Source organism: Pteropus medius, unplaced genomic scaffold (genome assembly GCF_902729225.1).
Source record: "Pteropus medius unplaced genomic scaffold, Ma_sr-lr_union100, whole genome shotgun sequence".
Lineage (NCBI taxonomy): Eukaryota > Metazoa > Chordata > Mammalia > Chiroptera > Pteropodidae > Pteropus > Pteropus medius.
Window position 1 is genome coordinate 9,499,129 of NW_024350924.1, and position 16,867 is coordinate 9,515,995.

Here is a 16,867-nt window from a genome sequence, read left to right on the forward strand (position 1 = left end):
CCCCCTTCTGTCAAGCGGGCCCTGGAAAGCCACCGCAGTCCAGGGTGACTCCGCCCCCAAGGCCATTATTATCTGAGCAGGAACAAACGCCCAGCCCAAGCCGGGCCGATGAGATTTTCCCAATGTAATGTAGTAATATAAACCGTGGGACCTCAGGTCTGCAAATGGCCCTGGTCCTCATTCCTACAAAGCCTTATTGCTCAAAAACTCATTTGAAATCCATAAGATGCTTCTTGTGCTTTCGCTAAATTCTATTTGTTTTATAGTTGTTGTTTACTTGTTTGTTAATAATTCCTTAAGCCAGTCAAGTTGGATTCTGACACGAAACCAATAAAAAAAAAAAAAACTTACTTAAAACAGTTTTCCATCTTAAGACTCCAGGTGGAAGAGGGCATCAGAAACATCGGAAGCGGTTCTGGCTAATTTGTCTCGCTGTCGGTGCCCAGTGAGTGAGAAGCCACGACTGTAATTAGCACCCCGTAAATCGTCTCTTCTGTCTACACGCTCGTCCGAACCCCAGCCTCCCAACTTAGGACCCCATTACGGATGGGTCATGATCTTACTCGAGAACTCAGAGCCTATTCATACTGACTGACTGAGCGAACCGTTTCACCCGGGCCCCCCGACGCCAGGTCCCTCTCCCCCAGTACAGGATTTCTTTCTGTTGCCTGCATCTCTGTGCTTTAATTCTCCTGACAGCCACAGAAACCGATCTGGCCGTTTTCTGAGAGATTCGGGGTCTCCTTTCTCCATGCTGCCTGCACGCCACTCATACTTACTTCTTGCCTTTCTCGGTGACGGCTACTTACACCTTGCCTTCGCTGTCCTCCCCAGGGGACGCACCTGATACATCCTGGCGTAATGATACAATCGCAGAGAAAACACAGCGCTTGCTGAGCCACCGCACACCCAGGTTTCCAGGGCGCTCGTTACAGCGGGAGAGAAACTCATACAGCAGCCCTCCCCCCCACATTCTAAAGCCTCCCATTCAATTGCTTGTAAATCTCTCAAATTTCTTTTCGTCCTGCAATTTCTCATGTCTGGGGACCAGCCCGGAAGCAAATTGCTTTTGGAAGGTTTCACAAAGATCCATTCAGTCCTTTTAGTGAGTTATCTCAACGTGCAGGGGAGGGCATTCTCAGCTGTGAAGGCATGGGATGTTTTTCATATGCTTGAGCAACTCAAAAAGGACCTTGTTTTCAAACTTGGCATGTACGAGGTCCTGGATGAATACCAGGGCCTCTGACGAGTCTGAAGGAATGGATTTGGAAATCACAAAATGAAACGAGGGCAGCTCGCCGCCCTCCCCCACCTTTGCCCCCTACCTAGGCCGTTTCCCTGAATTCGAGAATGAGCTCACTCACTCGCTCCCTTGTGTTGGCATGTCCCCCTCCAACAAAGGCAGACACTAGTTAATATTCCACTAATACATTTTCCTTTGATCTGGGACATAGCACTTCTCTGTCCATTAACCACAGTTGTGACTATAATTATTCCTCGGATAAGTAAAACAGAACCCAGCGAAACCTGTGAAATGCTGCTGCCTGAGAAAATCGTTGGACACCCCCACCCCTCCCCGCCCCCCACAAGGAGCAGCACGCCTCAAAGCGAACAGACCGTCATTCAGCCGGAGTCGGGGAACCACGGTGAGCTCGGCGGACAGAGCCGGCTCCGCATCCTAATTACGGCCTCCTCTCTCCTCGCCCTCGCAAGCCCCCCGAACGCCCCAGCCCACTGGGGACAAATGGCAGAAGCAGAGCGTCACATTCAAGATACTGGACCCTGACACAGAGAAAACCCACTGCACAGACAGGTGGGGGGCAGGGTGTGGGGTCCCGGGGGACGGCCGACCTCATCTGTCTGCGTGTGGTGCAGGTTAAAGAAAAAAAAAAAAGGCAATAAAATCCAGCCGCAGAAGCAGGAGGGTTTTCAACTTTAAATGCTCATTTCAACTCTTCCAAAGTGGTGTGCTCCTCTGGAGGAAAACACAGCACAAAATCGCCAGCTTTGTACAGCGATCGTCTCTCATTTCTTTCTTGGCGAGAGCCATCTCCCTTTGAGATGCTTCGGGCTGTGGCTTTGGCTGCGCTTCTCAGAAAACAACAAAAAAAAAGACTCTTTGCTAGGTGTCTGAGCGTTGGCCACAGGAGTCGAGACACCGTGCGAGCGTCCGGGGAGCAGCGGGAACGCGCGGGGGGCGGGCGGGGGACGGGCCGGGGCGGCTTACCCGACGTGCCCGGCGGGCAGTTGCACTGGTAGCCGTTCACCAGGTCGATGCAGCGGCCCTCGTTCAGGCAGGGGCCGCTGTGGCACTCGTCTATCTGGTCGCTGCAGATGGCGCCCATGTAGCCCGGGTTGCAGACGCAGGTGTACGAGTCGATCCCGTCCTGGCACTGGCCGTGGTGGCAGGGGTCGGGGTCGCAGTTGTCGATGTTCTCCTCGCACAGTGCGCCGGTGAACCCTGGGAAAAGAGGCGTGAGAGCCGGGGCTGCTGCTGCGCGCCCGACACCCCGCGCTCCCTACACGCCCCGCGGCCTTCTTTACACCGCGCGTCCCCTCCCGGAGTGCTGTGCGTATAGGGTGAGTTTTCAATAAATATGCGAAGAAAAAGGATGAACGAGTTATGAGCGCTTAACAGAAAATCTAGGGACAAATAAAAGCTCCTTCATCCACCCTTAAATCTCTTTGGGAGGACTGCGGGGAGCCTCTCCTCCCTTTCGAACATGACTTTGAGGTTCTGCATCTGTCTCCCACAAAGGTTATTCTCTGTGAACGTAATCAGGCCAGCGGGGGACAAACCCTGGAACTTCTCCAGCCACAGACGACGGTTTGTGGAAAGGAAAGGAAGTTAAGTGGTTCATCTGACGGGGCCTGATCCGAGCAGGCCTTATAAGGGGTGACGTCCCAATACTGCTGAAATATTAATTTTCTGTGTTTATTTTTGTGACTTAGTTTGCTTTTCTATGACTAGAAAGAAATCACGCACGTGACGTTTCAAACCCTTTAAGGACCCATTTCCGAAAATAAGAAAAATGTCTTGAATTATATTCATATCCTCTTTCTTTGTTAAGCAGTGGGATGAAAAGGACAGTGGAAAATCACCTTTCCTGAGCATTTCTAGTCCTTCCCTACAACACTGGTCTGTGAGGAAGCGAATGTGTTCGTATTCAGACCACTCCCAAATGAAAACTGTGGCCACAGAGCAGAAACGTGGAGCATTTGTAACTAATTCTTTTTGACTTTAGTAGAAGTCAGGAAAGCGGACCCCAACGGTGCCTGCAGAGCTCTCTCTTCTCCGGATACACACCTGGCTCTCAGTGCATGAGTCTCTACTCGCACGCAACTGCCCTGAGCTTTCGGGGCCTTTGTTCAATCACTTGCCTCAAGAAACACAGAGACAGGTCTCCTGCTGAGGAGCCCCAGTGAAAAACAGCATTCAACAGGAATTCTTCCCTTTCCCCGAGGAGTAAACCAAGCCAGCTGGACTCACTGCTACCAAAATCTGCCCCAGAAAGACATGGCCGCCAAGTAGAAAGGTCCGGGCCAGGCCGCTCTCGTGGTAGAGGAGGAGGTGGAGGAGGAGGAGGAGGCAGGTGGGGTAGAAAGAAAGAGAGAACAGCAAGAAATACTCTGGGAGAAGATCGTGCGCAGTAGAGAACAGCCCCGTGAGGGACTGGGCGGGGGTGTGGCCGGAGCGGGGCAGCCTCCTACGTAGCTCAGGCAGACCTCCCGGGGGCACGCGACGTGGAAAATCTTACCTGTGGCACACTGGCACTCGTAGCCGTTGGGGTGATCGATACACTTTGCCCCGTTCAGACACGGGGTGCTGGAACAGTCATCAATATCGATCTGGCAAACTGGCCCGGTGAAACCTGGAAAGGGCACAGAGGTGACAGAAGTCAAAGGCCTGGCCTACGTCTCCCTCCATTATGAGAACGATGCCGAGGAGTTAGGGTTGCTGGGTTAGGGTTCCAGTGGGGCTTATGCCAATGCGTCAGCAAAAGTAAACTTATTCTCCCCGACAGGGAACTGGGAGGGCTGGGAGGAGCTCAGGCCATCAGAGGCACCCGGGTGTGTCTCCACCTGTTTCTTCCCCTCCCACATTTCATGTCCAGCTAAGACGGGGAGTGAACGGTTATGGACGGAGCCCTCGAACACGTGTAGTGCCAGCGGGCCTGGGCCCGTCTCTCCGAAGAAACGACGAGAGGCAGAACATCTGGCACATCTTCCACAATGTCCTTTTGGGGAGCCAAAGAACAGGCAGAGCTTTCTCTGGAAAAAAAGGACTTGTGTTGTCTGTTTCTGAACCCAGGGCTGAAATGTCTAAAAATAATCATCTCGCGAAGGGGCTTCAAGAATGTGACTCATGGAGGAAAAAAAAAAATCCTGACTAGCCTAAAACCAAGGCTGCTCTGAGGTGTGACCTTTCTGCCACACACGCACAGGCAGAGGGGTCATGGGCCACTTGGGACGGACTCGGACTTCTGGCCACGGAGGAGGTGACAGGCGTCCTCGCCGAGGCGGACCCCGTTCCTGCGCACACACGTGCCGCTCCTGACGCGCTTCCGGCAACGGTGGCCTCGCGTCCAGTCCTCGCGTCCAGTCCTCGCGTCCAGCCCACGCGCCGTCGCTCCCTCCCCACCCCCGCGGCCAGTCGGCTTCGCGCTCTCAGAGCGCCCCGGGGCCGGCGGCGGCCACTTACCCGGCGGACACAGGCACTGGAAGCGGTTGACTCTGTCCACACACTGCCCGCTGTTCACGCAGGGGTTGCTCTGGCACTCGTCTATCTCCAGCTCGCAGTGCACGCCTTTGAAACCTGAACCGACGGGCCACACAGGCGGCTCAGAAGCAGGGACACGTGCGCGCTCGCTGAGCGCGCACAGATTTGCAAAGACCTCTACATCCTCTGTCAGCACGACCGTTTCCGCAGACGGCAAAGCGGACTTGGCCATGATGGGCAACAGTGGCTGTCAGGCCAGACGGGGGACACTCTGGGACAGCCGTGTCACTGTGAAGGAGGAAGAGGCCACCTCCAAAGGCACTGGTGAGACCTGGCATGCTGACTAAGACTGCGCCCTGTTCTCTGACCAGTCCAGGCTTTGCTTTGAGGACAGCGCCAGACCCACGGGATCCCCGCTCCGTGCTCCTAAAGACCAGCTGGGCCGGAGATGCTGGTGCTCTCGGGCTGTGAGCCGAGGCCAGGCCGGGAGGACCCCCAGGTGGGAGCGGCCACCGTCACCCTCTGCAGTTAGGCGGATTTAGCTGTGCTCTCTCAGGCGCACCACTAATCAACCACGTGTACGTGACTACGATGAAGTGCGGGCTCCCACACGCTCATGGTGAAATTAACGTCCAGAAGTGGAATGGCCTCGTGTCATACTTTCCAAGGGAATCTGGAAAGCTTGACATTTAGAGGAACCTTACAGTAAACCCTTTATTAAAGAATATCTGCCTAAAAACGATCCCTTCTAAATTTTTCCCTTCCTCGTAACTGATGTCGACACGGGGGTTTGTTTAGTTTGGTCTCTGCAGCTCTAAGAATTCCAGCTCCTTAGAGGTCCCCTGGGCTGGGAACCCCGCCACCACTGAGAATTAAATGCTGACCCGAGCTCACGGAGCTGCCACACTACACTCGGGCGCTCCACCTACGAGAGGCGCAGTCCGGTGTCTCCTGTCTCGACCCCACACACCGATGGGCCCACGTACCTGGCATGCACAGACAGGTGAAGCCTCCGATCTTATCCAGACAGGTGGCGTCGTTCTGGCAGGGGTCCGAATGGCACTCGTTGACGTCCATCTCGCAGCGGGGCCCGGCATAGCCTTTCAGACACTCGCAGTGGAAGGCACCGTCCGTGTTCACGCACTTCCCCGCGTGCTCGCAAGGGTTGCTGTTGGCTGGAAGACACAAGCACCGGTGACTGGAACCCGTGGAGTCGCCAGACGCGGACTACGGCAGTGTCCGAGCGCCACGGCGCCCGGGCGAGGCTCCCGCTTCCTTGTTAGCAAACGAATCAGTCCATACGACGAGGGCCGTCTCGACTCTCCCGCATCTCTGCTGTTCTTTCCCCCCGACTGTCACGAGGTCGGGCTTCAGAGTAAGAATCAAGCGCAGAACGCCATATATTTCAGTTCCCGGAACAGAATACGGGATCGTGCCGAGGGGTTAGCTGTGAAGCGTGGGCACGCGGCAGGGGAGATCTGCGCTTGCGTACAACACGCTCTCGGGGTGAAATGTGCTTCAGTTTAAGTGCTTGCCGCGCTCGACAGACAACACAGGAAGAGGAAAGAGTCCGTGAACTCACCCATGGTGCATTCGTCCACGTCTTCCGTACAGTCAGCCCCTTTGTAGCCTTGCGGGCAGGTGCAAATATACTGCCCATTGAGGGGGTTGGTATCACACAGTGCCCCCTTGTGGCAAGGATTGCTAATGCAGGCATCATCCAGATGACATAAGAGACCTGTCCCAAGCAGAACAAAGAGAAAAGGTCCCTCCTTGGGCAAGAGCTGTCTCTTTCGTGAAGGAGGGAAAACCTTTTATTGGCTCATGAAAATACAATATGGAGACGCAGAGGCAACTTCCTGATCCCACCCTAGAAGGGACGAGCTGCAGCCGAGCAAGGAGTCAACAACCTGGTGCCCTGACTGAGCATCAGCCACGGGCCACAGGGGCCATCTCTGAGATGGTCAGAGACAGGAAAATGCGACAGCCTTCCTTTAGTGCTTCCAGATTTAGCAAATAAAAATAGAGGATGCCTAGTTCGATAGGCATTTCAGATAAACAATAAATTTTTACTCTATGTCTCAAACAGTGCACGCGTGCTGCGTTTTATTAGGTAACCTGCTTTCCCCACGTCATGATGACTGGCGATCATGGCACCACCAGCATTTCCCCAGGCCCAGAGGGAAAACAGAGCGAGCATCGTCCGCCTGCAGGAGGGCAGCTCTTGAACAGTGTCGACATTCTTGGCTCAAGTGCCCTTGGGACTCTGAAGACATTACCAGGCCCCATGTTCCCAGTAGTTCACAAGGGAACTGGATTTTCCAGTCTGCAATTAGCTTAAGAACAGGTAAGGAAGGCTTCTTCTGCAAAGCTGGAGGCGGGGCTTCTGGGAAGGCAGGGATGTGAGAACACTCCAGAACTGCTGGGTGCGAGGTTCTCCGAGCGTGTCCCCTCCCACCGCATTGCCAACCTCCTCTCCTCTCCACTACGGGAGCCCGAAGCCGTTGCACCGAGGGGCTAGGGCGACGTGAACCCTGCGGTCGGCACAAAGCCTCCCTCAGAGGCACATGTCCACAGACCCTGCGATTTGGAACGCACCCAAAGGCCTCTCTCCTGCCAACTCCTTGTGAATAGACCATTTCTCCTTAAAATGAAGTCCCTAAATCCATCCATTAGTAATTCCGTCTCAATTCCTAAGAGACTCCTCTTGATTTCTGAGGTGCTTCTCGCCCACACATCTTAAGGCGGTCGGTCAGTAGACGCCCCCGAGGCAACGGTAACTAACTTTCACTTTTCTAGGATTAAAAACTAAGGTACAAACAGTTGGGCTGAGACGCGGACGTCCCCAGGGAGAAGACTAACTTCACAGCCCTTGGGCTAGTGACGACACTTGTGGAGGAGCCGCCCTGAGGCACGTGTCCCTGCACGTGGGGGTTCAAAGGACAGGCCACCGGGACGAGGGGCTCGGAAACCCCGGATGCGCGCCGGCCCCCTCCCCGGCCCCCGGCCGTGTGGCTCTGCTGGCCGTACCTGCCTTTCCCTCCGGGCACATGCACGAGAAGGAGGCCACGCGGTCGATGCACGTGGAGCCCGGCGTGCAGGAGGCGAAGGCGCAGTCGTCGATGTTCTCGCTGCAGTCACCCCCGCTCCAGCCGTTGACGCACACGCAGCCGTAGCCGCCGTTGCGGTTGGTGCACGTGCCCCCGTTCTGACAGGCATTGGGCTGCAGCAGGCACTCGTCCACGTCCTCCGTGCAGAACTGTCCTTTGGGGGGGAAGCGCCTTTGATCAGGATTAGCGCCACGCCGGCCCCCGCACATTCTCCACCCTCCTGAGACCTGCCTGGAATGAAGGCAGGCGGAACGCGCAGCGGCCTGGGCCCTCGCGTGAACGTTAAGGCCGCCGTGAGCCATCCGAATGATACTGATTCTAAGCAAATAATCTGAAGAAGAGTGGAAGTGGCTACCCCTAGGAACTCTGCCAACTTGAGAACTTAGCCCACCTACCAAAGAGGAGATAAGTCTTTTAGGGTCCCTGACTCAGGTGAATTCCGGGGACAGTGAATGTGTGACTGAGAAGGGGGAGGACAGAGAGTCTAAGAGACGAGTAAGAGACTGATGAGAAGGAACTTAAAGCTCAGAATGTTGGGGCGATGGCTCTGCACCTGGACCATCGGTGTCAGGATCCTGGTTATGAGACTATACGACAGTTTTGCATGGCGAGGTGGCCACTGAGGGAGACTCTGTAGAGGGTACAGAGTCTCTCCATTAATACTTATAACTGCATGTGAAATTATATCATCTCAAAGTAAAAAATGACAGTAAGGGCGAGCAAAGGTAGCGAGAAGAGGTTAATGACCATTAAAGCCTCGGTAAAACCTGGATGCGAAAAACAAAGCCAAGAAGAGACTGGAGTAAATCATACCCAGCCCGAGGCAACCAAGCTTCAAGGACACAGAAATTGTGGACTAAGACGCAGAAAGTCGACCCAAGTAATGGAAGATGGAAGAAGGATCAGTCTGTTCTGCCTCAAAAACAGCAAACTGGAGGATGATAAATGTAAGACCGCTATGGACTCTCGGCAGGTCGCTCTGATAGCAAAGGACGGGGGACCATGGCAAAGGCTCTTGGGTCCCATGACAAGGACCAAGAGTATGTCTTTGGCTTAGAAGCCAGGCATTCGTGATTAACAAGCAGTTTAGTGCCAGGCCAGCTGAACTGTAAAACAAGTCGATGAACTGGTCTTACTGCAGGTCTCGTAATTCCAGTTTCGAGAGCGAGCAAAGGAGCTAATATTCAGGTCATCGGAAACACCACACGTCACTGAAACTCAAAAAACCTCAAAGTGGGCTTACTTCTTTCTTTGTAAAAGAACTCCGTGAATAATTCAAAAAGGCATTCTGATGGAGAGGCCTCTTAATGAAAAAGTGCATGATGCTTATACTCAGAACATGCCAAGGCTATCCCTAGTCTGCAGAATGCCTAACAATAATTCACTGGCTCGAGTATTTTCAGAAAGCCCACACTGCGCCCAGCTGAGGAGGCATCACTGCCAGCAGAAGCGAGTTGTGTCCGATTTCACCTGAGTGACCACTCATCCTTCATTCCCATTATTACACCATTCTTTACACCAGTTACCACATCCATTATTACAGGACCGACATCACTGTGTCGCACTTATGTAATTACGCATCTCTCTCTCTCTCTCTCTCTCTCTCTCTCTCTCTCTCTCGTCACCTGGCTGCAAGCAGCCTCGGTGCATTAACGCTTTTCTGTATTCCCAGCCAAGATCGCACTGCCTAGGACGGCAGGATGGGCGCGTGGGCACCTGTGGAACTCTGTGCCCAGCGACAACCTTCTGGGTTCCTCTCCTCACCCCACTTCATCTATAATTCTTGATGCGGCCACCATGCCTTTACGTGATCACGCCCTCCTGGGCAGAGCTGACTGATCCGGGATGGGCATCTGATGAGACTTATACATACTGTGTCTCTTTTCCAAACTTTTGGACTAGGGACCCTTTGTCACATGGACCGATAGGAAGAAGTGGCTGGTCTACAGAGAAAGTGATAAGGGTGACTCGGAAGAAAGAAACAGAATCGTGGAGCATTCAAGTTATTGGTTCCGGCTGTTCCTGAGGCTCACCTGCTCCTAAGCGCATCCCAGGGCACAACTACTCTGAGAGATGTCCCCTCTGATGGGTTTCCCCAATTTCAAAGGGGGATCTGTTGGGTGCAACCCATAGTATGAGCTAATGCTGAGTGAGTGAGTGAGTGCATGCATGGGCAATAATTTCCCTCGAGGCGGATGACGTCATTTATTACAGAAAGTTTTGCTCCCTTGCTGTCCTGGTAGAAATGTACCTCGGATAGAGACAGATGTGTAATTAAGATACAGGTGGGATTTAGAAATGAAAACATGACTAAGAAGTAGATGAAGAGCGGCTGTAACCTGGAAATGAAGGACAGTCTCGTCTCTTATACTGATGTGAACTCAAAGTCTATGCTAGCTAACCTCGAACCACAATGACTTACAGAGTGTGAGCAATTTGGATGTTATTTTTCTTTTTGACTGGCTCTGAGATAATTCTGAGTGCAAGACACTGGGTTTAAAAACATCTCATACGCGTTTCTTATGCATCGTAACACTGAGACACTTAAATATTGTAGTAAGACAGACTGGGTAACTAAAACGGTGCTTGGCATGGAGATTTGGCACTGTGGCCTACTACGACCCAGGCACTGCACTTGAACGGTGACAAAAATTACCTCACTTACGGCTGGAGAATCGGGCTCCGAGAGGTATTAAAACACCTGCCTAGCATGAGGCTCCGTGATCTCAAGGAGCCGGGGTTTGAACTAGAGTTACCTGACTCGAAAATTCTTAACGAAGACTTGAGGTGTGAGTCTGACCGTGTGAAAACGGCCTCTGCCTGTCCCGTTTCCCAGCACACCAAGGCACGGGGACGCGGAGGGGGGGCAGACGGTGAGGATGAAAACCGTGACTCAACTGGATTACTGGAAAAACGACGGCACGTTACTATGCAAAATCAAACACGCTTTTGGGTACAGTTCACTCTCTTCTGAACGAGATTCATATCTGAAAGTTAGATACTGTCACTGAGCACCTTCGGACTGTGTATCCATTAGATACTGTTTGGTAGAGAAACCAAACTAGAGTCAAGGGCACATTGGCTTCTAAGTGGTTTTCTACGGAATGGATCATTTTCTCTAAGCTCTGGGCACAGTTCTCCAGTGCGACATTCCTTCCCAGGCTCATTTACGTCGCAACTTTTTTCCCCTCCGGATTCCAATTCGATCGATGTTTTAAAATCCAGAATGTAGACAACAGTAACCCGGGTGGTCAGTCCAATGCTTGTTCAAGAATTCTCGGTCGGACGTCTGCTAAGACACTGCACTTCCTCGGGGTCGTCACCCTCAGGGCACCGGAGGAAACTAAATGTCAGACCTGCAGGGCTCAGAAAGGGAAGGTGACCTTCCCAAGGTCATAAACCGGTAAGTGACAGCACTGCCATTCAAACCCAGACCTGCTGCTTTTTCTGCTACAGCACAGCTGCATGCCCAGCCCCGGAGTAGAGAGACAGGGTCTACAGACAAGGTCCCTGGTCCCAGGGTTTCTGAAACACACCGAGGCGGCTCGGAGGCACGAAGCCATTAAAGGACACTCTTGGTAGAAATAAACAAAGGCAGAAGGTCACGGAATGTGGAAATGGGAACAGCCCCTGGTGACCTGGGCTGGCGGAGCTGCTCACGGAGGGTGGCGAGGGGAGGTCTTGAAGATATCAAAAAGGGCGAAGTGTATCCTTTGGCTGGGGTTTAAGAGGGAGAAGGCTGGAGATCGTTTGAGAAGCTTTGAACAAGCAAAGGGAGCTGTGGGTCCATGGGTGGGGAAGACATGATCGAAATTGCCTTTGAAGATCAGTCTGCCAGTAGGACACAGGCGGTCCAGAAAGTGAACGACGGTCGTTTAAGAGGGAGAGGAGGCGAGAGCACGAAGTTACGAGCTACCGAGCACATGACAGCCTCTGGGGAGGAGGGAGCCCTACCACGCTACCAACCCTCCCCCCCAAACAGGTCTCGGCTCGTGCCAGCATCTGTCTCAACACGCAGACTCTGCTGGTAACCCCCAGAAATATGAGTGCAAAGCTCACGCTAGCTTCTGAGGACATCAATCATCCCGCTTAGTAATTTCACCTGCCAGGTAGTGCCATTTAGCACTGGGGCTAAGGCAGGGGGCTGTCGGGCGCCCCCCATTCTCTGTGTGCCCAGGAAATGGAAATGGCCTGTTGCGAGGAACTACCTTCTCTGTTGCCACCTCGGCGGGAACTGTCACCGCCACAGCCTCTGCTGACGCCTTAGCGCCTCCTGCAGCCACTGACCGTTTTCTGGGTGATCGTTTTCCCTCATAAATGCATCTCTCCCCTTCACGTAGTTCATCCCAGCCATGACGGCTTACTGCTGGTTCCCGCAGCATTAGCTTCTTTCCTACCCCAGAGACGCTGCGTGTCCTGTTCTCCCCACCACAAGCCCCCTTCCCCCTCTCGTTTATACGTCTGGTTATTTCTCATCCTTAGACCTCTCTTATAACCAAGGTGGATCCCCAAATTCACATGTCCCCATTTTTCTCCATCACTGCATCTACTGCATTCATCAAAAGTTGTAATTTGATGTTTATTACTCTCTGCAGTGTCTGCCCCTGTTGGACTATAAACTCCCATGAGGGCGGGGACTGTGTCTGCCATTCACCTCTGCTCCCATGTCAGGAACCGTACTGGGCACCTGGTATCAGTGGTGACGCAGATCTTAGACCCTAGAGCCCATCTAACGTGCCCATTTTACAGATGAGGATACTAGGACCAGAGAGGTGTCATGACTTGTCCATGTTGGTACAGCCAGTTGGAAGAAGAATTAGAAATAGACAAAATTAAAAACGAAAATCAGTAAGTACTGAAAAGGCTGTGAGGTCATGGCAGATCGATTTAGTCTCAACACGGGACAGGGACTCTGAGCTGGCTGCTGAGGAGCAGGGCCGGGCTGGGAAACACAGGGGAGCAGCAAGGTGTCTCAGCAGCGCACCTAAGGAGGGGACGACACAATGACACCACCAGCAGCGACCAGCAGAACAAGAAGCGTGCTGTGCTGGCTGTAAGGAGCAGGCCAGCTTCCACGCCGATCTTTTCCTACTGGCCCATCCTGCTGCCTGAAAACCATAGGATGATCAACATTATGGGTACAGCTGTGGCAGTAAACATGACAGAGTGGACCCACGGGGACTGTGCTGAAACGGAAACCTGACCTGGCCTCACCGGCACCGTGCACCAGCCCAGCGAGCCACGGACCACGGAGCAGGCAGCATTTGCGCTCTGCAGGACGCCGGGGACAAGCGGCTCGTGGGGCTCTCTGAGGATGCCGCACACAAACCATCAATCTGACTCGGAGTCACGAGTGACTGGGAAGGAAGCGGAGGAGGGGAGCAAAGAAAAGAAATGGTCACTGAGCCTTAGCGCTTGGGGAAGACGTCCTCGCCCTTCCGGGTCATCTCTCCACCGTGAAGCGTGTGGGAAAAACTTGTATCACATCGATGGCTCTGTTAAGGGTCAGCTCTCATGGCAACAACAATCACAGCGTGAGAATGTATGACAAAAAAGCTCGCCGGCCCTTGCCCTGAGCCGGCTCCCTCCTCTTCCACGGTTAAATCGGGAGAATTCAGGGTTGCGGGATTTCATGTTCCCGTGTCACGGCAGAGCACGCTCAGAGCCTCTGTCAGACTTCTCCTCCCTCCGCGGGACGCTGTCCCCTCCGCTGCGGAGGCGACAGGACAGAGGACAAGCTGGGCGATTCTCCCGCCGGCTGGCACTCAAGCTGGCTGAAACGTTCCGCGTAAACGCCGGAGTCCGCAGGGTCTGCCTAGCGAGAGAACGCGTGTGTGCACGAGTGTGTATACGAGGCCTGGGCGTGCGGTGGCTGACGGGGCGACGCAGGGGTGGGGGACACGCGCGCAGATAAATGCGAGAACCTGGGCGAACGTTCCCACTAATCCTAGACGCCACCGACTTCCGGGCCCTCAGAAGCCGGCGTCCATGCACCCCGACCCGTTATGTTCTAAAGAGTCACCACGAGGACGTGGCTTCGGGCCACGTGCCTGTTCAGACCCTTCGATGAGTAGAATTCTAAACCCCGTCCGTGTTTCCCGCCTGCTTCTCTCATCTCTCCTTGTGAAGCGCCGCGACCTCCAGCCATTGTGGCTTGTTTTCCTTTCTCACAAACTTCCCCCACTCAGGGTCTCAGCACACGCTGTTCCCTGTGACAGCAACACCCTCGTCCCCCCCTCCCTAATTCTTACTCACTGTCCACGGCTGAAATGTCACCTTTCGAAGAGACATTACATGCCTACCCCAAACTCGACTGTTTTTGCCTGTTAAGGTCCTTTCCTAATAACCTCTACTTTCCCTGAAGGCATTTATTACAGTTCACGTTTCACATGTAATTTTATGATTTATGTCTGTTCTTTACTAGACTGGAAATTCCACAGAGAGATGGGTGGTGGCTATTCACTTCATCAGCGAATCCCCAGCACTTAGCACGGCGCCCAGCGAGCAATATTCCTTGCGAAGTATTCGAAAATACTTGTTAAACCAATGCTTAACTGCTTCTGTCTTCTCTTCAGTCATTCTAACCCCCAAATAACACCCACCTTTCAGTTCATCTCCCTCGCTCCTTTAGGGGCGCCTCTATCCTATTCATGCCGACCAAGCTCCCGTCACCCCCTTATCACGTCCGCCAGGCAATACGCGAAACTTCCCGCCTCGGCCCCCTCAGGCGCTGAACTCCATCTCGGTTATACCTCACCACGCTCAGCTTGCTTTCGACCCTGAGGCTTCGGCTACGTCTCAAGGGGAACGCTGCCTCGTGGTGGGCACCCTCCGTCATCGGCAAGCAAAGATTTCCCTAAACACTCTGTCCCCGTCGGCCCTTCTTGACAGAAGTCCTCTGTCAGTCACCTCCCTCTGCATGAAGGTAAGTAGGCAAAGAATCCGTTTTTTCTTTATTCCCTAATGCTCTACTGATTTCAAACAATAAAGATCACTTATTGAGCTGTTTCTAGGTATCGGACACTGTGCTTACGTTGATCGTCAAATGTAATTCTCTCTCGCAATTAGTGCAGTTTTACATATGTTGTACACACCTGGTCCATAGTGAAGAGAGACACTCGAGTATCTCAGGCCCGTAAGGAGAAAAGAACCCAATAACAGCCCTAACTTTGGAGGGATGAGGTTGGAGCAGAAACAAATGGGAAACATAATAATCCAATTCATTCGGTCATTCATTCACTTATTCAACAAATGTGTATAAACTGTGTGCCAGGCCTCGATCTACAGACACTGGGATTATGACGGTGAACAAGACAGTTGCGGCTTCTACCCTGCAGAACTTAGAGCCAAATACGAGTTTGACAAGCAAACAGGCAATTGTAAGAGAGGGCGATGAGTGCTCTAATCGATGCCTGTTGCCTGGGAGCACAGAGAGGAACTACGTTCTGCAGCTCCGGCTGGGGATGACGTTTCACTCTCAAGCCACCATATGGGACCCCGTGGCATCTCATACCAAGGCACCGTATCTTCTCCGACGATGCATTTTCCTACAAACTCCTCCTTCAAACTATCAAGCTTACATTAATGACAAGAATTTATCATCAAAATATTAATAGTAATGGCAGCATTTGGCTCCATAGTGCAAGATCACAGTGGTCTCCTGCTTTAACTATTTCTAAAGTTCTTTTTTCCACTGGTATACGGTCTAAACCCAGATGACCCCTTAGTGCCAGAGATTGCACAGGCCTATAAAACAGAGAAAGTACAACAGACTATCTCAGGAACAGACTCAGAAGTACCCCATGCGATGCTATCTTAAAGTCAGAATAACCTGCATTAGAGCTGAAATTAGAGCTGAATGAACTTTCAATTACAGAGGGAGGGAGGGAGAGGGAGAGGGAGGGAGGGAGAGAGGGAGGGAGAGAGTGGGAAGAGAGAGGAAGAGAGAGAGAGACTGACTTTATATATTAGCAAGGTTGTCCGAGAGGCTGTGTGTAGGAAGAGGATGGTGTGGGGAATACTTCAGGCAGAAGGAAGTGTCTGTGTACACGTCTGAATAGAAAAAAGCACATGGCTCATTTGAGGCAATGAAAAACAATCAGTGTGGTGTGATTACAAGGCATGCATCGGGGAGATACGGCTGGAGAGGGGGCTCGAGGCAGAGCCCTGGACTCTATCCAAGTCAAGGAGGACCCACTGCAGCATTTTAAGCCAAGAAACGACTCGATCCAAGCGCGATTCAGAAAGCCCACTGGGGTGCTGAGGGGAGAATGGGCTGAACTCCACTCACCCTCCTAGGTCAACCCTGGGTGCCCTGGATTGCCGGGCTGTGAAGCCCGTTCACACGGAGAGTCCCCCACATCCCTGGGAGAACAAACTGTAGCAGGGGTTCGGAGGAGAATCCACCTACTCTCCTTACGGGCAAGCAGTAACCATGAGCAGAGGAAAGAAACTGGGAAAAAGCGGGACCTGTTAAAACACTGCCATGTAAAAGATGGGCAGCATCCTCCTTAAGATGCAGATGAAGAGCACTGCTTGTGAAAACACTCACTTCCAGAAACCAACACGTTTTAGAAAAAACTGGCTCTGTGCTCTCAAGAAGTTTAGACAATACGTAGGTTCTAAAAAGAAATGAAAAGTAATACAGGACCGTGGACTCTGAAGAAAGGAGGCAGGCTGAGAGAGAGGACCGAGATTCAATGAGGAACCATTACAGTAATATAAACGCAGTTCGAATAAAAAACGGGATTGGAAGCTACAAAGGACAGAACTGACCAGAAGAAAAAAAATCAGTGTCATGAAGGGAAAGCTTAAGAAGCTCTCGTAAAATGCAAACAAAAGAACGAGCCAACTGAAATCGCACGAGAGAGTTTAGCTGTGGGGGGAAGAAGGAAGACCTACTGTACAGAAAACAGGTGTTCCTGAAAACGTGAAAAAAACGAAGACGGCGACGTTTTCTGAGGTGAGAATAGATAGATCTAAGTCTGCCGATCCAAGGGCCTCAAAAAGTACGAGGATAAAAAGCAAGAAAACACAC

At 52.6% G+C, this 16,867-nt stretch overlaps 1 protein-coding gene across 2 annotated transcripts in view; it reads right to left on the bottom strand.

The window, feature by feature from the left end:
• The window catches only part of NOTCH2 (notch receptor 2), a 142,828-nt gene that overhangs the window by 47,432 nt on the left and 78,529 nt on the right, over positions 1-16,867 (bottom strand). For both annotated transcript variants that reach the window (XM_039841353.1, XM_039841354.1), the window contains exons 6-11: positions 7,751-7,984; positions 6,303-6,458; positions 5,707-5,895; positions 4,703-4,816; positions 3,759-3,872; positions 2,228-2,461 (exon numbers count right to left, since the gene is read on the bottom strand). In XM_039841353.1, the coding sequence (XP_039697287.1) occupies positions 2,228-2,461; positions 3,759-3,872; positions 4,703-4,816; positions 5,707-5,895; positions 6,303-6,458; positions 7,751-7,984 (1,041 nt within the window). The remainder of the gene's footprint in view (positions 1-2,227; positions 2,462-3,758; positions 3,873-4,702; positions 4,817-5,706; positions 5,896-6,302; positions 6,459-7,750; positions 7,985-16,867) is intronic.